The following is a 23,208-nucleotide window of genomic DNA, read 5'->3' as shown; positions in this document are numbered from 1 at the left end:
CATAGTTTCATTCCTTAAAACAACACCGCATGTAGAATAAAAAGGTAATGAAAATAGCGGTGGACAATTTGCTTACCATCATCTTTGCCGTTGACTGTACATCATTGAGCAACAATTAGGGATGAGATGTATTGCACCTGGTAGTTCCTTTTAGGATGCCATTGCTGAAGGTTGCATACGTGGTTCATTTTATTAGATACCATATTCATTTTTAAGGTAAAAGTAAAGTTTCCCATGCATGTAACACTGTGCCATGAAGGCACACTTAGGGTATGTGGTGGTGGGCTGCAAACATTCTCGAGCTTTGCCATTTTGGAGGTGATGTGATCAGCACCATGCTCAGACCACGTTTAACCCCCCCTCCCCCCAGGTACCCATTGATTTGAAGCTGAATGAGCCCCAGAGCTGCTTTAGGCGAACAAGGCTGGTAACATTCAGACTTTAGATCACCCACTCCAGGAATCGAACCCGGGTCTCCCACATGGCAGTCAGATCCCCTACCGACTAGACCATCGTGGCCACACAAATAGCCTAATTGTCAAATTTCTCCTTGAATACTCAATCATTGCGGTTATGATGATTGAGATACACACTTGTTTTTGGAATTGGCATTAAACGTAAGTAAGGAATAGGTGAATGCAAGAGAAATCAAACTTATTGGTCAAGTCACGTAGGGAATTTCCACTGGTCACTGGTTTGTATGTTGAAGGTGGAATGATGCTTTTCAACCACCTATGCAGAAGTGATTGTGTGTCCTTGCCCAATACCTGTTTCCTTCACAAGTTAATAGAAGTAATTTCCATGTTTTCTAGGGTATTTGCTTAGTGCATGTCATTAGTATTGACTTTTTATAGCAGACTGCTTCCCTTATGATGTTGATGACTTGCACTATAGTTTGTACTATTAATGTGTGTTACAAAATTCACATCAACCTGTAGATTCTCCAAATCAAGCACTGTGAATTGTCTGTTTCTCTTTCAATACTTTTTTTAAAAGTGCTTTTCTATGTTCTTATCCAGCAGGCACTAAACATTTCTCCGTACTTTAAACAGCATGGGATTATGAAAAGGAACACTACAATATCAGCATTGTTAACATCATCTCACAGTTCCGTAGCACTCTTCTTCCTGGAGGTGGTGAAATGCCTGAAAGTGTGCATTGTGCTTTTTAAAGTGCGCAGAAACATTTAGTATCTCGAACAAGTGAATTTATCAGCATGTTGTGCATGTCATGTTTTGTACTAATTTTTTTCTGTTCAAATTTACGTAATTTATAGAATTTGCTTGTCATAAATTTTGAGTTTGAATAATTAATTCTTCCTTCCTCTGAAGCGTTGTCAGCTACGGAGAGGAAAAGACAAGATTACATTCAGGAACTTATCTCAACGGAACAGAAATACATAGAGGACATGTCCATTGTGAATGATGTAAGTATTGATGTTAGAGAATACAATTATGTTAGCCCTTTTCTTTGAGTACCCATGGATTAAGTTCTATGCCTTGCTGCATTATTTTTAAACTTTGAAATACAGGATGTTTCACTCGCTTTTGTGCACTGATTTTTGCTTATAAAAATCAAACTATTGGTCATAATGTAATGAAATTTGCTGCGCACATACCTTGGTGCATGAGAAGCATGGTGACATCACAGCAAGAGTGTTGGAAGTGGTTGCCATTAGCATCAATGGATGCCTGCACCTGCTTCCATGTTACGGAAGAAATACACCAACACATCAGGAGTCACAGCATCAATTTCTCACCGAATGCTGTCTTGCAGTTACATGATAGTCTGTGGCTTGTTGTGATAGACCTTTTGGCCTCCCTGATGGCACAGTGGTATCGTTGTTGCCCTGTAATCAAGAGGTCCTGTGTTCGATACCGAGTGGAGGGACATAGTGGTTTGGATCCCACTTTAAACTGTAGGTCCAGTCCCAATTAGCCTTTCTGTGCATAAAGTGGACTTAAAACACCAATTCAAGTGATAGACCTTTCCTTTCAGCATACCCCATAGGATGAAATCTTGTTGGGTAAGGTCAGGCGATCTAGGTGGCCAAAGTCTTTTGGAAATGACAGCCATTATGGAGTTCCTCGTCATACAAGTGGACCAAGAACTCAGGCTTAAAGCACACATCAGTACGATTGGCATTTAATGGCAGAATCGCTCAGATGCACGTGCATGTCCACGCAAGGACTAGAGAGACTGTGGCGCCATCTCCAATGATGTCACCATGATTCTCATGCACCAAGGTATGTCTGTAGCAAACATCATTACCTTATGACCAATAGTTTGATTTTTTATAAGCAAAAATCAGTGGCCGAGAGCAGGTGAAACACCCTGTAGAATATAGGGGAATATATAGTCCCACAAGATAGTTTAAGGTGGAGTGATTAATTGAGTGTGTGATCAGTAACTGGATCATACTTGATTGTGCGTGAAAACAGTCAAGCAACATTTTTATGACAGTAAGAATTTTTTGTCTATTTTTTTTAAAAAATTATCTTTATTATTTATTATCCTTAATTTTGCATGCAGATTTCTCTTCTTTCTCTGCCCCTTGTGCCTTTAAGGCATCAGGGATGCCTCAACCATTTTTTCCATTCTTCTCTATTATTGGCCATCTTCTTCATTTCTTGGAATGCCTTCCCTCTTTTTTTTTTTTCCTATTTCTTCTACCGTGTTCTCGTATGACTTCTTTGGTCTGCCCCTGAGCCTTCTTCCTTCTGGTTACATGGCCAAACCATTTGATTTGTCTTTTCACGACACTGTTTTCAGTTGATACTTGCTCCAGTTCTTGCCTTATCCTTTCATTTCTTACTCTGTCTCTTCTTGTTTTTTCTAGTATTTTTCGGTATCAGTTGATATCTGCTGTTGTTATCTTGCTAACTTCGTTACCTTGGCCAGCTTTCAATTCCCTATTGTAGTAGTGGTTCTATCACTGCTTTACATATTTATAGTTTGACCCTTGTTCATATTCTAATTTTCCAAATATTGTCTGGTTCAATTGATAGTATGCATATTTGCTTTTTGGGCAGGATTTGAAACTTCTGGCTCTATTTTTCCATTTTGATGGAAGTGTTGTTACAAGGTATTCATAGCTTGGGACCTGCTCAAGTTGTTTTCCATTACAGTTTATGTTTAATTTTCGTACTTTAGCTTCTGTTGTGCTCATCTTCATTACTTTGCTGTTACTTTCATTTACCACCATCCCTTTTTCCCTGAATGTTTCTGTCCATTATTGCAGCATACCCTCTGTATTTGCGATGTGCACCATATTGTCCGTGTACACCAAAGTTTGACAATGAACTGGCCTCATTCCCCACATTCCTACCTTGTTTTTTTCTGTTCTTTGTTTGCCTATTTTTATCGCTTCATCCATTACTGTCGTAAAGAGTAATGCGCTCAAATTGTTCCCTTGTTTTGCTCCTCTATCATCATAAAGGCTTGCGATGTTTTCCCATTCAGTCGAAAGACTCCTTCTACTTTCTCACACATCACCTTTACTGCTCTGAATAGTCTTCCATTTTATTAAAAAAACCTTCTTGCACCATGAGCTGGAACAACCATAGCAAAATGTGACCAACCTTGTAACGGGAGTAGTAAAATAAAAGGCACAAAACACATTGAAAACATACGACTGCCGGCCTCACCTGCCGAATTGAGAGACCATCCAACCAGTTGCTGGGTGACGTGTAGTCAGCACGACGAACTCTCAGTAGTTGTAGGTTTCCATGACTGGGCTACGCTACTCATTCGTAGCTCCCCAATTTCCTCACGATGGTGGGTGGCCACCGGTCCCATACACACGCTGAAATCTCGGGAGAAAAGTTGTTACACTTCCCGCAGGAGACCCGAACCTGCATGTGTCCGGTAATCGGAGCTCAATGCATGATGCCTTATATTGCATGGCCATGGTGCAGGACATTAAAAACTTTGGTCCTAACTTTCAACCCTCTCTTGGGGTCGTCATCAGGGAGGACAAGATTGAGAGAGGAAGGAAACAGTGGAAGTTGTTAATGTGTTTTGTGCAGTCAGATTTTACGTTGATTCTTCTTTCACAAATTATTTTGATTATCTTCCATAAAGTGTATTTTAGTGTTTTCTAATGAAATACGAGTGTGTTCATATTGTGAGGGTCTTCATAGGTAATTATGTTGGGAAGTACAGGGTGGTCCATATTGATGGGACACATTTCTAGACATGGAACAAGCACATTTATTCTGCATTATGTGTAATACATAACCAAGATACAGGAGTTTACAGCACTGTTCATAGTCATACGGATGCAGCAAATCGGCCGGAATGGCATCTGTCTCCCTATGGATTATTTCATCGAGTTCCGCATTTGTTTGGGGTCTTGTGGTGCACACCCTTTCTTCAGGTAACCCTACAGGAAGTAGTCCTGTGGGTCTACGTCGGGTGATCTGGATGGCCAATTGACATCACCTAATCTGGAAATAAGACAACCAGGGAAATGGTCTTGAAGGGTTCCCATTGGCATTAATCCTGTATGATGAGTGGCACCATCGTGTTTCTTCCACATTTATGTAAAACCAAGCCGCCTCATTTACGAAACTAAAAATGTGATTAACATGACATTATAGCACTCCGCAGTGACTGTTACGGTAGGGATATTTCTCGACTGTATTCGCCAGGCATTTAATGTTCTCTACACTAGGAGACGTTCGAGGTTGCCCAGGTGAAGATTTCTTGTCAGCACTAGTTGCCTCGCGGATGTTTTTCACAGCATGCAGGATTACCTTCAGAGATGGTATTTCGTGAAATGTTTTCTGAATTGCCTTTGTCATGTAATGATGAAGCTTCCACTAGTGAGGAACGCTTCCACAACATAAGCAATTTCAACTGGAGTCCACAGCACCATAATTCATTAGAACAATAAAATGAAAATGGAATTAATATAAACTCCCATGCTTGGGCTTCCAAATACCATGCAGTTGAAAAATGTTAGAATATTCCTACTGTCTGAAAATACAAAATAAAATGTGCGTCATCAATATGGACCACCATTTAGTATTATCTTAAAATAAACAAAACACTGCATTCAAGGTAATTGGTTCATTTGGCAATTCTAAAATCATAAAATTCCCGGGTTGCTGATTTAGTTTGTGTGACCTCCTGCACATCAGTATCTTGTGCAAATCTGTAACCTTACGCTGCTGCTTTATCTTCTTACAAATGTGAAACTTGCAGGGTAAAAGGTTCAGACTGCCGGGAGGGTGTGCAAGACTGTCACACTTTTGAACTTGAGTATTAGGTTGCAATACACCTTTCATTATCAAAATTAAGTCCATAATGCTTCTGTTGGAGCATTCATTTCAGTGCAGATCTATGTTCAAACCACTGCAACTTGCTTTCCACAGGAACTTATGTTCACTACAGACCCTGCAGACATGTAGCAAGGTCATTTCAACACTATTGCCATTGTGAAACAGTAGGTCATTGCCACTTTCACTCAACTTGTCTTTTTGGAAGTTTCACGTGACCTTATCTGAAGTCATTATGAAGTACAGGGTGTACACACAGTGTCTGACACATTTCAATTCTTAATAAATCAGGAACTAATGAAGATAAAAATAAATCAAAAAAGGTTTTATGTCCTGTATCAGTACACTTCTATATGCAGCTTTTGTCACACGGAGAATGTTTAGATGATGATAGATTTTTTCCCACGTTGGGGTCAGCATGTCGACATGAACACAGAAATAGAACTATTTGTCATTGCTTGCCAGCTTTATATCTAGTGGGAAGAATAATGGCCCTAGCTGCATGTGGTAAAGCCAAATGCTAGTGATCAAAGAGGATTGTTTCTTTGCTTATTGTGCAATTAAGTTTGAAAAAATGGAGGTGTCTCCCCCCCCCCCCCCCGAAAAAAAAAAGGTTTTGGTTGGTAGGTAAGATTCTTCCTCTCACGACAATGTTCTTCTTTGCAGGCATTCCAAAAACCTCTGAAGAGTAGTGGAGTAATAGGATATGATGATGTACAAAAGATATTTGTGAACATGGAAGAAATTATCAATTGCAATACTATGTTTCTTAGGTAAGTTAAGTGCTGTAAAGGTAAAGAGCTTGTCTGGACTTTTGAGATGAGAATAACGTGGAAACCATTAACATCCACAGTTTTTAATTGGGAGGTGTGATTCACAGTTTAGCGTGTACAAATTATATCAGGATTTTTGTAATCAGTTTTACAGTAATTTGTGCATAGGTTTCAATACATTGGTATCGGCCGATGTCAGTAGAATTGGTATTGAAAGCATCGGATGGAATTTATTTACCGATACCAACCAATACCTTTGTTGATAATATACAATATTTTGGTTTCTGTTTTATTATTTTCATGATGAATTAATTCTAGACAGTGTCTGTTGTGTATGCATATGTGTATTATAGAATAAAATATTTTATTATTTATTTAAGTCTATTAGCTTTAGTTGTACATGGGGATTTCTTCTGAACATGTAAATTTCTTCCATTACAGAGCACTCCGTGTACGAAGAGAAATGAGTGAAAATGGAGTGATACGGATTATAGGAGACATTCTGTGTGAGAATGTAAGTTTTAGTATGTACATGTTAAAAAGTTTACTAATTTCTTGGCAACCAAAAACTCAACTGTAAGTACAGGGGGTACAATTTCCTTCACAGAGATCAAAGAACCAATTCAGAAGGGGGATAGATCTACATGAGTGGTGTCAGTTGATAATTTTACACAAGCATTTACGAAAGTATTCATTTTACAGTATAAGAATTAGGCTTGTGTTACTTGATATGAGCAGATAGAGGAAGGGTTCAGACTAAAATTGTAGAAAGTAACTTTTAATTAATAAAAATGTTAAGGGGGTGTGTTTTCATTGTTCATAAGATCATATTTTTATTAAAGTTTATTTAAGCTAAAATTTGACTTAACAAATCACTTTCAACTGCCATTCAAAGGGAAATAATTAATCCAGGATACATCGGAGAGACCGTTCAATTTGTTCAGAGCATTTTGACACAATTGAAATAAATGTCCACCTTTTGTCCTTAAGTAGTAAAAAATGAGTATCAAATTGCTAGTAAATTAAATAGAGGTTATTCAGAGTTGAAGCTTTTGACTTGCGTAATGGACGAACTCTCTTCCTTCCAGCTTCCCCGCATGACGGCGTACATTCGCTTCTGCAGTTGCCAGCTGAATGCTGCCGCTCTGTTGCAGAAGTTCACGGAGGAGTCCATGGTGTTCCGTCAGATGGTGAGGGAGTGCCAGGGGGATCCTCGGACGCAAGGGATGCCGCTCAGCAGCTTCCTGGTGAAGCCCATGCAGAGGATTACCAAGTATCCCCTGATCGTCAAGAAAGTGAGTGTTGGGCAACAACTTTGGTTGCTTCTTAATTTCCTGTCCAATTTAATGTTCTACAAACCCATTGTAGCAGAGTTCTGATCAGTGAACACACATGAACAGTAATTCTAGTAGGGATATGTATTGGTCGATAACAAGCATATTGGTTGATTGGTAAAATTACAGATATTTTTACCCATCAGATATATCTATAAATAGCCTGTTGTGGTGCAAAATTATGCTGTTTTGCTGCAATTGTTATTAACATAAACATGTAAATCATATACCCTAGTTACGTAAAGTAAATGTCTCAATATGCAGCCTTTTTCAAAGCACAACCCATTGATTGAAGAGGTTAGGAACATTACAATTTCATATTAATCAATCCCCAAATTATATTATTGTTTTTGGGTGACAATTTTAAATCTGATTCAAGATGTAATTCCATTTTGGAATTTCTTTGTATTCAACACTGTGTGGTAGATCAGATGAGCAAGAGAGCAATGCTGTTATTGTTTTTATTGTATGGTTTGTCAAATATTTATGTAATGTTACATTTCTGATTGCACTGCATGGCAATATTCTCTAAATGCACTGGTATTAACACGAGATTCCCATATATGATATAAGACAGTGAAAGATCTCATCTTAACAAAAGTTATATGGGCCAGCTCTGTGGGCAGTGGTTGACTTTTGATTTCACGACTGAAGTTTCCAGGTTCAAATCCCAGCCTGGACATTGGTGTTATTTGTGAGTGTCCTTTCATCAGTTTCATCTAATCATCGCTCATCCTCATCGTGATTAGCCAAAAGTGGCAGAAAAGTGATGTAACAAAAATACAAGTTACGTGGAATGATCACATCAGATTGGGGTTTGACGGAGGCTGTCATTTCTTTTGATGATATTTCACACATCACACATTACAATTGCATGCTTGCACGTACTACAGCAACACATCAACACTACCATGTTTCCATATAATTCAATCTTTTTTTAAACCCCAAAATGCACCTGCAAAGATTTGATGATGCCAAGACAAGATCTTCCAATGTTTTTATGTCAATGTTTTCTCAGTTCACTGACGTGTGCTTTTGCCTCTCCAGCCTTATGATATATTGTGCAATATATTTTGGAACAGAAGAAAAAATAAGCTGCCATAATTTCAGATGCTGGAGTACACGCCTGAAGATCACCCTGATCACCAGAACCTTCAAGATGCCCTGCATGTTGCTGAATTATTCTGTAACCAGGTAAGCTGCATTTGCTGGGATCTTATTTTTTTATTGCAGTTAGTTGTAATCCTCAATTATCCCTCAAAATCCCAGCTTTTCTTGCTTAAAAACAGTGTACAAGGTGGTATCGAAACATTTTGAGACTAGCTCTGTTTACAAGAAAGTACTTTATTTATCTACATTTACACACTTCACCTTCAAAATAGTCCTCTTGCATAGCAATACCGCGCTCCTGCCACTTCTGGAATGTGTCCTGGAAGTCTTCTTTGCAAAGCATGTCGCTCCTTCTGCGATTCACGCTGGATCTTTGCCCTGGAGTCAAAACGGCAGCCTTCATCTTCGGGAAGAGGGCAAAGTCTGCAGGAGTCAAATCTGGTGAATAAAGTTGGGTGCAGAATGTGAGATAATGTTTCCGTGGCGAGAAACTCGCATGTGAGGAGAGCTCGGTGACAGGGTGCATTGTTATCATGGAGCATCCAGTTTTTCGCCTGCCATAGATCCAATCGTTTTCACCAAATATCCTCCCTCAGACACCTTAAAACCTGGCAGTAGAATTCGCTATTGATGGTCTGGCCCCTGGAGACAAATTTTTGGGAGTTGTGCTCATTGAGGGTCTTCCTGATCTTTCGTCCTCTTCCAGTGATGTTCTTCTGCTCTTGAAGCACACTTGCCACTCAAAACACCTCAAATGACTCATTGCAGCATCACCGTAAACTTGCCAAATCATGTGAAGTGTCTCTGTGGCAGATTTGCCCAGTTTCACACAGAACTTTACACTCTATGTTCTAACTTGCTGTCCATTATGAAATCGCAGACGTGGTAATGCAGGTCAGAATAGCATCAGTTGCAGAGCTCCCGATGTACACCGGACAATGTCTCTTGGAACACTGACTTACGAAGGTAGGTGCTACTGTGTGTGCAGCTTTCTGCTGCCAACTGTTGTCGTGTTACATAACTAGTCTTGAAACTTTTTAATACCACATCGTATTTGTCATTGTAGTCTCCGGCTTCAATTTTTACACTCTTCCTCTGTGTAGCATATAATAATAATTAAGGGATTCGTACTTTTGCATGTTGACATGGCAAATATGGCAATCAAGTACACTGTGCATGACAACCAGCCTCCACATCCAGGAATTTGTTCTGAATTGATATTTCATGAAAATATATATCTTAGCATTGTTTCTTGTGATTTTTCATACTATATTTCACTTACTCCATGATATGAGGACCCTTTCTATGAGAGTAAACCCATTACTATGTCTGAAACATATGTGAACTTTTCACACAGGATTATATTATTTGATATAGAAAGTGATGTAAAACAGTCTTAAATATGTAAATCATCTTTATCTGGTGACTTTATTTTGTTGTTTTGTACTTTTCATCTTTCAAATTGAATATGAATATTGGTGTTCACATAATGGAATAGCAAAAACAGTAGTGTAATGTATCTGTTTGAATTCTTTCCCATGCACTGGTTCCATTTAGTTGAAGGAAGATGTTTTGTTGTAGGTGAATGAGGGAGTTCGGGAGAAGGAGAACTCTGACCGCTTGGAGTGGCTGCAGAACCACATTGACTGTGAAGGTCTGGAAGAGCCGTTGGTGTTCAATTCTCTGACCAATTGCCTGGGCCCTCGCAAGTTCCTCCATCATGGACTTCTCCACAAGGTTTGCACTTTCAAAGATTTTCATCCTTAGCTTGTGCAGTCTAAAAGAACGCCAAAGAATCTACTTGACGCAGGTGAAGGTGATGATCATGTTCATGACATTTGTGTCGATATGCTTTGGTGGTGCACAGAAATTTTTCTATGTCAAATTGTGCAAAAAGCTACCACTTCTTTATTTGTTTCTGTTATTCTAATCAAAGGTAAGAACGTATATTTTGTTCTCTTAACTAGAAGATGTACTTTGTTTAATTTGATTATAGAATAAGACTTAATTTGTAATAGTATGTAATAGAAACATAAAATTTATTGCTGGTTTGGTGGCTGAGCGTATTAAGTAGTTGACTTTTGATCTCCACTGAAGTTCGTAGTTTAAAGACTCAGCCTGGCCATGAATGTTGATTGTGAATGTCCCTTCATCCAGAGCTTAGCAGAAAAATGACATGAAATTACAACAAAAAGATCCAAATAAACCACTTAATCCTCCTCCTCCTTGTTGCCATCTTTGACATTTTCTTCTTCATCATCTTTGTCTTCTTGTTCTTCTTCTTTGTCTTCAACTTTTTTCATCTTTGTCTTCTTCTTCATCATCTTTGTCATCTCTGCCTTCTTCTTCATCATTGTGTTCATCATCATCGTTGTGTTGTTCGTCGTCATCATCTTTGTGTTCTTCTTCTTCATCATCTTTGTCTTCTTCTGCATTGTTGTCTTCTTCTTATTTTATGTTAACACTGCAGTGATCATGTGGAAAAAACTACAAACAAAAAAACATATTTTAGAATCTTTCTTTTAGAAACACATGTACTTATATATGTGTAGAAATACCACGTTTCCTAAAACACTCCCGTCAATGGTCGTGTGGATCACTGTTGTGCTCCACTGAAACATAAGCAAGTCAACAATGTATAAATTTGAAATAACAGCTGAATGAACAGAGTCCCTGGACTGGCCATGGTTAAGAGTGTTGCCAAACTGCAGTAGACTATATGATAATAATAAAATTGTCTTTACTAGAGTGGGTGTGTTTGAGCCTCGAGAGCCACTCTTATATGTAAATATGTCTTTCCATTCCAGACAAAGAGCAATAAAGAATTGATTGGCTTTCTGCTGAGTGACTTCCTGCTTTTGGCTCAACCAAGTAAACCATTAGGGAACCTCAACCAGTTCTCCTTTGAACGAAGCAAAAACATAAAATTTCGGATGTACAAAAAGGTTAGTTTTGATAGTACACTTTAGTAGTACAGCATGAAATAGAATCCACAGTACTGCAAAATAATATCTTGTTTGCATAGAAGTGTATCGTACAAGGCAATAAGAAGATGACTCTCTCATGTCTCCACTAGTTAAGAGATTTTGATTTAGATTCCAGAGGCTCATATTGGTTTGAAGGTGGAATTGGTGGTTATACAGGGTGTATCTACCAATTTGAATGCACATGTGCATGTGTGACATATCAACATTCATGAAGAGTTGGGAGTCGGGCAATTTGTATACCATGGAGCGTTAGCCAGTGCAGACGCAGATTGCGGTGGTGGAAGCCTTTATCCAAACGGGCACTGTGGCGGAACAATGAAGATCACTGTGCACCTGTTACAGAGAGACACAGCATTCTGAGGTGGGTTAGACAGTGGAGTGCCACGGGTAATGTTGTGAACCGTCAGTCACCATGAAAGACATGCTATTCCACAGGACAGGTTGAGATGCGTGTCATGAAAGCTTACCGCATCGCCTCGAACAGTGCATCCAAGCAGGAGGAGGGCATTTAGAGGACACTATTTTCAAGGACCACTGATGTCTGTATTGTTCATATTATACACTATTAAATACCTGTGTGTATATTCTTATTTCATAACCATATAAAGTTGCTACAAGCACTTGCCGTCTTTCCGTTGTCACTTGAAGTTGGTAGATACAGTATGTGCCACCCTGTATATTGTTAGGTAACACTGTTGAGCCTTGTTTCCATGTTAATAAAGCATTAAAATGCTGACTAAGGCAAAATTTATTGTATAAAATATTATACACTAAAACGTAATGTTTCCACCCTATAACAGGGTCTTCTTCAGACGAAGATTAAAATTATAATAAAAAAAGTATTTTGAATGAATGAATGAAATTTTTTATATATTTTTATTTTTATTGTGAATCTTAGTCTGAAGAAGAGCCTGTTAGAGGGTGGCAAAATTACGTTTTAGTGTATAATATTTTATACAATAAATTTTGCCTTGGTCAGCAATTTAATGTTTTATATTGTTAGGTATATAATATTTCGAATACATACAGTACTATCTTTCTTAAAGTTAAAGCCCTTTCAGATTTTTTTTATTTGTGATTAAATAAATTGATACTGGAAGTAAGTATATCATTCAGCATGTTGCATTTTCTTGTGTATTTTAAATTTTTTATGTCAGAACAGTACTTCTGAGATATAAATTTAATATAATTTATGCATATTTTATGAAAAACTAACTAACTATCTCTCTCTCGCCTCCCCCTGTGTATGTGTGTGTGTTGAGGCAGGGAGTGCAGCCTCCATATTGTGCTTAAACTATAACACTACAAATTAATCTATTTTGTTCGGAGCAGGGATATATATATCTTGTGTAGCCAATGCCTGGAATGAAGCAGTTCTCTCAGGTTACTGACCACTGCATGTCATCTGCTTCTTTTGCTTCTTTCTAGTGAAAGCTTCTGCTTGTGTTCACAAATCTCAATAACCAAGATATTTTTTTTTAGCCATTTTTCTTGAATGAAATTACTGTGTCAAAAGAAGGGGGCCAGAACGAGGAAGGAGACAACCACTTGAAAATTCAAGATGCAAAGCACACGTACGTCTTCATTGCATCAACAACTACAGAAAGAAACCTTTGGTTGAAGAATTTGGAAGACGCAAAGGAGAAGTTGTACGTCAAGTTCCTCCAGAAACAGAAGTCAATTAGTAAGTACTCTCTCAAGTGCTTAATTTTTGCACTGCCAGAGATGCCCTTGTTTTATTGTAAACATTTCCTCAGCATTTGTTTTATAACTAATGTGTTTAGGAAGAGAGTGTCCATGCCAGGAATAAAATGTACATTAATTTTCACAAAATGCAAGAAATTACTTTTAGCAAGCAATGGTACAAAATAGGGTGCCCTTGACCTTCTGTAAGCCCTTGAGAAAGTGAAATATTTTGCATGGTTTATGAAGATTATGTTGTTCATGAATGTTTTCAGTTGTTTTTAGCTTGTGGAGATGTGTTATTGTGAAGTAAAGTACGTTTCTTACCTTAGTGTGCTCGAAGGCTTCACGGACTTGAATATAGCACCCAACATGACATTCCACAACACCAGTTATAATTTTACGTCGTTAGGTTTGGAGCTGATAGCAATTTTCGACATGTTGTTTCACTATTTTTGTGTGCATACAAACGATCTTTACTAATAAAAAGCAGTGAAAGTGCTCCAAAATGGCAGGTTTTTAATTACGAGGGTTTTCCTTTGGGATCAAATATTTGTGTTTTCCGTGTGCTGGAACCAATTTTACGTTACATAAAACACCAGAATTTGCCAATTAAAAAAAATTATCCCCAAAATAGCATATGTAATTATACTTGTAAGGTATCTTTATCATAGTTGTTTAATACATGTTTCAATGCCAGTGTGGAAATATTAAATCCAACGGCATGTTTATGAGTGAACTTAGCAAATGAAACTAGTCTTTTGTGCTCTGGGAGCAATTGGCTCATGTTCAGGAATTACTAAGTTTCTAAAGAGACTATAATTACATCATGCTGTTTTCAAGCAAGGCATAATGTGATCACATCCATGCAGTGTACTATGAATTTTAAATGTAATGTAAAGACTAGAAATGTAGCAGTATTTTGTTAAGAATAAGGATTTTCTTTGTTAGTGATTGAATACGGATTGGTATTTTTAAGAAATATTTTCCTAGAATAAGGGGAAATTGTACACAATAGAATTTTGAGCTTTAAAAAATCCAAAGTTTCATGGGTTTCTCACCTCCATTTCCAAGGAAGTGTTATTTTAGTGTTTTCTATTTTATTCCTGGTCCTTCATACAGGAAAGCATATTAGTGCAAAGTAGTCAAAGTAAGATGCTAAACACATGCTATCTTTCCTGAGAAATATTCACTGTAAAGGTACCTTAAAATGTTATAATATCATTAGGAACACACACTTGCTGGGAAGAAAATGTTATGCAGTTAGTTCGGTAAAAAATAAATCACTTACCCTACTTGTTGATCGGACCTATAAGGTAAAGGAGAATGTGTCGATTTGTCTTATAAATAAAAGTTCAAAATTATTATTATTGCCTTGTATCACAAACTTACTTGTTTTTCTCTCTTGTCTATTTCAGAAAAATCCCAGTATGGTGCCAAAGGACGGATTCTTGTTGTAGTGATGGAGGGATACAACCTTAAGTCCTGCAATGCAACAGGTGAGTGGAAACTGCAAAATGCTTCTACTGCTATTTATTAAGTGCACAATAGCAGTAAATAAAAAAAATATACTTTACCACCAGAAACCACAGTAAGAGAAAGCCAAGTGCCAACAGTAATAAATGGGTATCTTTGGCATCCATGGTGAAGAAAAATATTTAGTATTAATAAATTTTGTTCAATACTTCTTGCATTTCTTTTAGATAGAGAAAATTAAATTATTAGTAATATTTGCATTAAAAAAATGAAACATGCCAATATAGAGATGTATTATTTAGCATTTACATTTCTATGTACTGGTCACTTTTACCTTAGCATCTGTGTACTATACTTGACAGGCCCGTACCCAAGGGAGGGGCCATGTGGGCCATGCCCCCCCCACCCCTCGAACCATGAATTTTTTTAGTGTGAACCTATAAGAAGCTACGAAAATATCATAGACGATTTTTTAATCTTGTAAAAATTTCAATTTTGTTCTTGCATAAATGAATGTGTTTGTTGTGTAGAGAGGCAGTCTCCAGAAGTCTGCAGTCTGTGATATTGGGTACTTTTAGGTTTATAACCATTGATGCAAGGGTACCAGCAGTGGCGGCGATTGGAAAATGATTTGGGGAGGGGGGGTTACCCTTCACTATTTCCACTTTTGCTCCTGCACTATAGCCCCTTAATAGTTTTTCTTGTATGTACGCATTGCTTGCATTGTAGCATTATTTTCCTGTAGTTTACGGTTATTACAAGCATAAGAAAACAGTTTTCCGTTGTATCTTTAGTCACAATGAAAATAAATGTCTGATGAAGGGAGCGTGTGTTCTCCTGAAACGTCACAATGAAAAACTGTTTTCTTATGCTTGTAATAACCGTAAACTACAGGAAAATAAGCCCCTTAATGCTAAGCCTTGTCTACCCAGACCCGGTGGAGGCACATAGTGATTCGGATCCCACATTAAACTGTAGGTCCAGTCCCAATTACTCTATCTGTGCATAAAAGTGGACCAAAAACAAAAACTCAAACTCAAACTTGTCTACTAAGAGAAAGTGAATTGTCCCCAGTTTCAGTACCCAATCACCAGGTGAAAATGTCTCTCTCTCTCTCTCTCTCTTTATTAATTTTTTCTCTGGGTTAACCAAAGCCTGCTACGATCCTTCGTGGCTGTCCAATGGTTCTGGTATGAGCGAATAGAATAAATTTGAAAACATTATTAATTTGCAAAACTCACATATTCTTGATCTCGGCCATAGTTGGGATGATGTGATCAGCATCATGCCTGGCTGCCTTTACCCCCCCCCTCCCCCCAGGTACGAGGCTGGGTGGGCCTCGGAGCCATGCAGAAACGGGGAGATGGCTGGAAAAATTCCTGGTCCAGATCATCTGCCCCGGGATTCGAATCCAGGTGTTCCGTATGGTAGCCAGATGCTTCACCAACTGAGCTACTGCTGCTATTTCTGTATTTAAGGTATCGCCACTAAAATTTAAAACATCAGCACTTATGAAGCTTTAATTTTTGCAGGGAAGTGTGATCCCTTCTGCGAGATCAGCATGGGTCCTCAGGAGGAACAGACGCCCGTGGTGCAAGGGTCGGGGAGCCCTCAGTGGAACTCTTCCATGCAGTTTGTTGTCAAGAATTTGAAGGAAGACGTTCTCTGCATCACTGTCTATGACAAAGGATACTTTTGTCCAAATGGTAAGCATTGATGAAGATAGCATGTTTTGTTAAGTGAATCTGTTGAGTGCAGGACTCACAATCCCGCTGATGATGGTCCCAGGTTCGAGTCCTGACATGGGTGTTCTTTTGTTAATTTATTTAAATCACCAAGCATCCTCATTGCCATAAGAGTAAAAAAAATCGATCTAAAATTAGAAAAGGCATTCTGCTAAAATTCCAAGGTTATTAAAGGTGAGAAAGGCTCAAATGCAACAGATGCTCAGCTTGTGGCTGTAAATATTTTTTGTTGCATGTGTCTTTACTGAACCCATTTAGTTTTTGTATCTTAGCAACCACCAAAGCTAAATGGACAGAAAGACTTCTAGCATACATTTTAAAATCCAATTTAAAGTATGTGAAAATGACACTATTGCAAGAGCAGCATGAATAACAGATAGCATGTTGCAAATACTGCGGATGCATTTACAGCATAGATTTTGCAGGTGATGACAATTGCAAATAAAGCATGTGAAGTCATATCTGATGGGGCACAAGTGATTTGTGTAAGTTCGACTCATTGCCATAGTATACTCTGCAATTTTCATGCACGTGTGTATCACTCAACTTTTTTTGTTAGTGGGAATGTGGCATTTTAAAATGCTCATGCTCTTATTGAACATGGCGTGTTTGCATAAATCTTTCTAATCTTACGATATTATACAGTGTGTTTTAAAAGTCCTGCAGGATTCTTAAAAGCTACAACTTCAAAGTAATAGGTTTATTACAATCAAATATTGTTTTCTTACACAGAGGAAAATTTAAGATTTTGATGTGCCCACGCTGCTGATGATGTGCGTGCAGGTGATCAGGTGATTCCAAGATGGTGTCGATGCAGGAAAAAGCTCAGGGCGTGTTGTGTCTTGCCGAGTTAAAATCTTGTGTTTTGTTGTGGAGAAGGTTTGAAAAACACCTCCAGCGGAGACAAGTATCCAGAGATGGTACAAAAAGTTGAAGGCTAGGAGAAGCATAGCAGAATTGCCATGTAGTGGGAGGCCAAGAATGACTGACGATGTGGTGGATGCACTGCAGGAGTGTGTGTAGTGGAGTCCATTGAAGTTTCTTAAACGAAGATCCTTGGAACTTGGAACTGATTAGGTGGGTTGTTAAATAATGAGTAAAAAGGGAAGACGTGAACTGAGGCCGTGGAATCAAGTTAAATGTACCCAAACCCAACAAATTACAAAAGTCGTTTTGTTTGAGGCTAATGACGTGTATTTTTGTACCGTCGCCTCAGTCTCGTGAGAGAACCACTAATAGGGATAACCCGATCGATTAAACGAAATGGGATACCACTTGTATTAATGTCAAGAGAAGCTATTTTTACACCAAAAGGCACCTTAATCTAGAATGGAAGTTGAGAGTGCGATCCGTGTCCAAATAATTACAATCTTGTTTACTCAAGTTGATCTAAAGTATATTTTTTCTTAGGATAAATAGGTAATGCAATTTATAATTTGCGACACGTGGTCAAATTTATTATAATAGTCCCCGCAGCGTAGAAATGACTATTTTTTTTTTTTTTTAAAGTCAAATACATCAACATAACAATTTGGCGAACCAGCGTCAATTCAAATAGTCCAACTCTTCACTGAACTATCACAAATGATTAAATCAACCTCTTAAAGCTACACCCAAATGAAATAACATCAAAGTATTCCCCATTAAACCAATGCTATTTTTGACAAATTAGATTATCGACAATTGCTATAAAAGTGTTTCTTCTTATAAGCTCGAAATACCTAATCATGGATCTTTGGCCTACACATGACATTACAGAAACCTCAATTCCTTGGTGCTCTTACATGTTTTTTTTCTAAGGTACGTAGCGTATCAATTTATCCCCACTATGTCAACGTGAAATTACGTAAGTCCATTTTTAAATCCTTTTTTTACAAACTCGTAACGAACAAGTTCCTTGATAATCATAAAGCGCAACACTGCAATAATGCTGTATACGCGTACTTCTCCAAATTAGCCGTACGTAAACAAGAAAGGGAACAAAACGTCACGCTACGTTGCTCTGGGTCAATCGTGACGTTCGTCTGGACAGTTGCGAGGGAAAAGTAGCCCTTTCGTTTGCACTCTTTACAATATTTCTTGATAATTCGCCCTTGCAATATAATCCACCATAACTATGTACATTCCCCGATGACACTTCGTTATTCACTATTAACTGGCACAAAAGTACATACCTCAGCGACGAATTGATTCGGCTGCCTTTTTTCTTGATTATGGTAACATCCAAAGTCAAATGTTGTCTTCCTAAACGCCGTTATCCAAACACGTCCAAGCTTCCTGGACGGCGGCTTGTATCTTTTCCTCGAACATTCTCAGTTATGTTCTCCTCGCGCATACCCAACTTCGACCAAGAAAAAACAGGAATCAAATGGGCAACAGGCAAAAACACTTCATATAGTGCCACCACTACGTGCTTCCCTCTCTCCAGCAACGACTCTTTTGGGTATTGTTCACCATACAGTCTGGAAAGAACTTCTTGCCGTGTTCCGAGAATTAAAGGCAGGCGCTGCTCTCGAAGGTTGAACCGGAGGAGGAGGAGGTATATCTTGGCCACGTGTCCAACGTTCCTTCGAGTCGAGACTGTTCCACCAAACACTGCCAACTTCCGTCTATGCATAATTGCGGAAACCAAGTGATACAACTGAGGGCCTCTAGCGGGATTTCAACTAACTAGCCTTAACAAAAGACTGACACAACAAGGCGTACCGAAGTGATGAGGAAAACTGTGAGACTTTTCTACGTAATACTTTTATTACTAATCTGCGTAGAAAAATGTCACAAACTGAGAGTGGCAAGGTCTACGTTACACAGTATTGTATGTAAGAAAGTAAAAGCAAGGCTCTACAGGTTGAGATTTGTGCACGATCTGATAGAAGAGGAAGGAATTTTGTGAATTTAACGTTAACCCAATTAAATGGTGATGGTGGTGATGCACTTTAGTCCCTCATTCTTTTCTCTGATGAGGCCACGCTCCATGTTTTGGGAAAAGTGAATAGACACAATTGCCAAATTTCGGGGATTGAGAATTTACATGAGTTTGAGACACATAAGAGGGATAGCCCAGCCCTAAGGTCAGTTTCCATGGATCACCTCATTGGTCCATTCTTCTGCTAGGGGGACACGGTGAATGGTGTTACCTGAACATGTTACAGACATTACTTGTCCTGGAACTTCAAAGGTTAGGCATCATCAATGAGGTCCACTTCCAGCAAGATGGTGCCCCCCGACACTTTGCCCTTGAAGTTCGTAAGTTTCTTGATGGTCAATTTGGGAAGAGATAGATTGGCTGCAGAGGACCCACACTCCCGACCTTACACCTTGCAATTTCTGGCTGTGGAGACATGTCAAGACCCAGCTGTATGCACAGAAACCAGCAGACCTTGACAACGTAAAGTTCAAGATGCGTGATGTGAATCACAACATTCTGGATGAGCACAGTCAGAATGCAATTCTCGGATTCAAACGGAAGATTGCAAGAGTATTTGGATGTGAATGGTGCCTGGCTGGAGATCTGGCGGTGGACCAAACCACATCAAGCATTAATGTTACAGTTCGCTCTGTGTCACAAACAATATTTCATTGTAATAAAGCTATTACTTTAAAAGGTATAGGTTTTTAGAATTCTGCAGGACTTTTAAAACACACTGTATATTGGCAGGTTGCATGGCATGGCAATCCATTAAATATTAAATTTGTAGCATAACATGGATTGCATATAGAAAATTCAATCTGTTACTTACATTGAACAATTAATGTGAAGGACATAATAGATGCTACTTTACTTGGCATAAGCACAACATTATCTGTTTAGTTCCCATCAGTGACTTGTTCAAATGTCTTCATTTTGAAGAAACACTCCACTAATGTTGTAATGGTAATTGGAATCCTGTGAAGGTAGGAATATAATGTTTTCAGTGTTGTAGCACTAATTAAGCAGTAAAGTATTCAAAATACTTGTCATGGAATCCGTGGCTAACAAAGCATGGAAGTTGTGATGCATGCATGTTGAAGTAGTCTACAGAAAAGCTAGAAAAGTTATTGTTTTAACAGCCACCAATTGTCGGCTGATCGGGAAAAGAGATCGAAGGGACAAAAGAGCGGTGGGTAAAATACAAATTTTCCTCTTCTTTACTGTCAACTTCAACAGTGAATCATGAAATGAGGGGTGTAAAATGGTCCGTAAAAGTCTTCGTTGTGTAATTTGTCAGTTTTTTTTTTTTTATTGGTCACTGAAGTCAGTATTTTGCACTGGTGACTACATTGGCGCTTGTTTTCAGTTCCTTTAAAAATGCGTTCTTTACATAATTTTTCCTAACCTAGTAATAACATTATTGAAGACAAAGTAGCGCAGTTATGAAAACTTCCCTGGAACATCAACTCCATAATTGCTGAAAAATGTATACGTATATAGTTTGAAAGCTAGGTTTTCTTCTCTGCTTTGTACCTTATTCACCACTTTATGTTACCAAGTTACATTTGTTTACAGTTCATAAGTTTTCTTAGTTCAAAATGAAATGTACTGTACAATAATGAAAACATTGTATTCATAAAAATGTATCTTGGTGTTCAATAAAAAGGTGTGACACGATTAGCTATGGCAATGTTGGATACAAGGTAATAATTTTTGTAAATAGAATCTGTTTCACTTTTAAAATGCTAACTTGAAGATACTGTAATTAAATTGGTCCAGATTAGGGAAGGATTTTTTTCTTTTTTAAATGAGTAATTTGGACCCTTTGACTAGTTTCTATTCATGTGAAATTAATCGGAGAGAAATACATGGGCGGACCCAAGAGAAACCGAACTAATTTTGTGGTGGGCAGAGCTTTTGTAGTACCGTGTTTTGCCGCTAGGAGTCCGTAAGCAGAGTGCCATCGCTGAAGCAGGTCAGGACACGTTTCGGTGGAGTTTAGAGTGACAGCTGTTTTGTGTGATCGTTGTTTTTGCAATGGCTGATTTTCGGGAACAGCGTGCGGCGGTGAAATTCTGCTTTTTGCTTGGAAAGAGTGGAACAGAAACTTGAAATGTTAAAAACGTCATGCAAGGATGATGCTATGGGGAAAACTCGAGTGTTTGAGTGCTTTTCTCGTTTCAAAAATGGTGAAATGTCAATTGATGACAAACCTCGTTCTGGTTGTCCTTCCACGGCCCGAAAACATGACAATGTTGGAAAAAATTGTGAAATCGTCAACGAAGATCGACGACGGACCATTGAACAAATTGTGGAGCTGTCGGGAGTGACTTGGAGTTCAGTGAAGCGAATTTTGACAGATTGCGCAACGAAAGCGCAACAGTGTGCGGCGGAAGCGGCCCGATTTGTGGCAGTCGGGTGACTGGTTTTTCCATCATGACAATGCCCCGGCTCGCACAGCCCTGTCTGTACGACAATTCTTGACCAAAAATGGTATGACCCCTGTTCCTCACCCCCCATACTCACCCGACCTTGCCTCGTTCGACCTTTTTTTTGTTTCCTAGAATGAAAGGAGACATGAAAGGAAAGCATTTTGCTGATGTTGCTGAAGTGAAGAAAAAAGACGGAGGCGCTGTCACACATCACAAAAGATGACTTTAAAAAAAATGTTTGAAAAATGGAATCAAAGATTGGACGAGTGTCTTAATGCAAGTGGAGAGTACTTTGAAGGGAATTGAAGGTTTGGACTTAAATTGTGAATAAATAAGTTCACAAAAAAATTAGTTTGGTTTCTTTTGGGTACGCCCACGTATGTCTTGTCTGGAATTCAAAGCATTTCAAATGAGCAGCTCATGAGTAAAACTCGATAACCAACAGTCTGTTCAAAATTGAGTTAACATTAGTTGCATTTGCTGTATAATAGTGAAATGAAGTTCCTTCAGTAGCTGGTGATGATCAGAAACAGACAGGAACATCTGGGTTCCCACAATGCAGTGGTTCTCAACCTGCTTCACAAAACTCATAAGCATGGGCGCCGGCAGAATTACTTGTAAGGATATGCACCAAGTTTATAATCATATTTTTGCTAATGTCTAGTAATTTGAGAAGCCCTCTTTTTTACGCTTACTTAAACAAATTACTCATACTTCCTTCTAGAAATGTAATTAAAAAGACTAGTTTACTCAAATCTAACATCTAACTAAACACACATCCTGAAATTGAAAAAAAAAAAAAAAAATAGTCACCCAACTAATGTGAGGTTGGGGCTGCCATTTCCTCATATGCCGGGGTATGTTGGTATCTGAGTGCACAAGTCTATGTCTGTACTTGCTTTTCATTTGAATTACAGATGCAAATCCCTTCTCACACAAATATGAGGTGGATAACGGCATGAGCAACTTTTATGCCTTATCCAAAATCTCACGATACTCGCCTCTTAAAGATATCCAAAACTTTGTTAACTGTGAATCTAAAAATTTAGTTTTAATGCCAGAATCACAACTGATATCACACAGTTGTTCTCTTAGTTTTACTGACAACATGTTTTAACTTTCAAAATACGAGAATGGGTCTCAAATCCAATTGGATTTTATTTTGCGTCCATTGCCAAACTAATCCCATTTATGTAGGAGCTCAAAGATGTAATAGGTTTCTAAGACACAGTAAATACATTTTCGAGCCTGATTTTGCAACCCACCAAAATCCCCCTCGGGACCCATTGATAACAAGCGATGCCACAATGTAATGGACGAACTTTCACCTGTGTTTTTCTCAGTTTCATATTTTTGTGGGTTATAATAAAGTTTTACTCCCAAGCTGCTCAAATATCATTCAACGAAAGGGAAGCACGTTTTTAAGTACTAATTGTTTGAACAAAGTTGTATGACCAAATGTCGCTTGTATCTTG

The 23,208-nt window shown here is 38.4% G+C and overlaps 1 protein-coding gene across 6 annotated transcripts in view; it reads left to right on the top strand.

The window, feature by feature from the left end:
• The window catches only part of Dap160 (dynamin associated protein 160), a 119,590-nt gene that overhangs the window by 92,212 nt on the left and 4,170 nt on the right, over positions 1–23,208 (top strand). For all 6 annotated transcript variants that reach the window (XM_083123348.1, XM_083123351.1, XM_083123350.1 and 3 more), the window contains 10 exons: positions 1,332–1,426; positions 5,949–6,055; positions 6,497–6,569; positions 7,144–7,350; positions 8,500–8,583; positions 10,081–10,236; positions 11,307–11,444; positions 12,969–13,170; positions 14,588–14,668; positions 16,178–16,351. In XM_083123348.1, the coding sequence (XP_082979474.1) occupies positions 1,332–1,426; positions 5,949–6,055; positions 6,497–6,569; positions 7,144–7,350; positions 8,500–8,583; positions 10,081–10,236; positions 11,307–11,444; positions 12,969–13,170; positions 14,588–14,668; positions 16,178–16,351 (1,317 nt within the window). The remainder of the gene's footprint in view (positions 1–1,331; positions 1,427–5,948; positions 6,056–6,496; positions 6,570–7,143; positions 7,351–8,499; positions 8,584–10,080; positions 10,237–11,306; positions 11,445–12,968; positions 13,171–14,587; positions 14,669–16,177; positions 16,352–23,208) is intronic.

Source organism: Lepisma saccharinum, chromosome 6 (assembly GCF_977018435.1).
Source record: "Lepisma saccharinum chromosome 6, izLepSacc3.1, whole genome shotgun sequence".
In the NCBI taxonomy this organism is placed as follows: domain Eukaryota; kingdom Metazoa; phylum Arthropoda; class Insecta; order Zygentoma; family Lepismatidae; genus Lepisma; species Lepisma saccharinum.
This window is presented reverse-complemented; position numbering and strand designations above follow the sequence as displayed.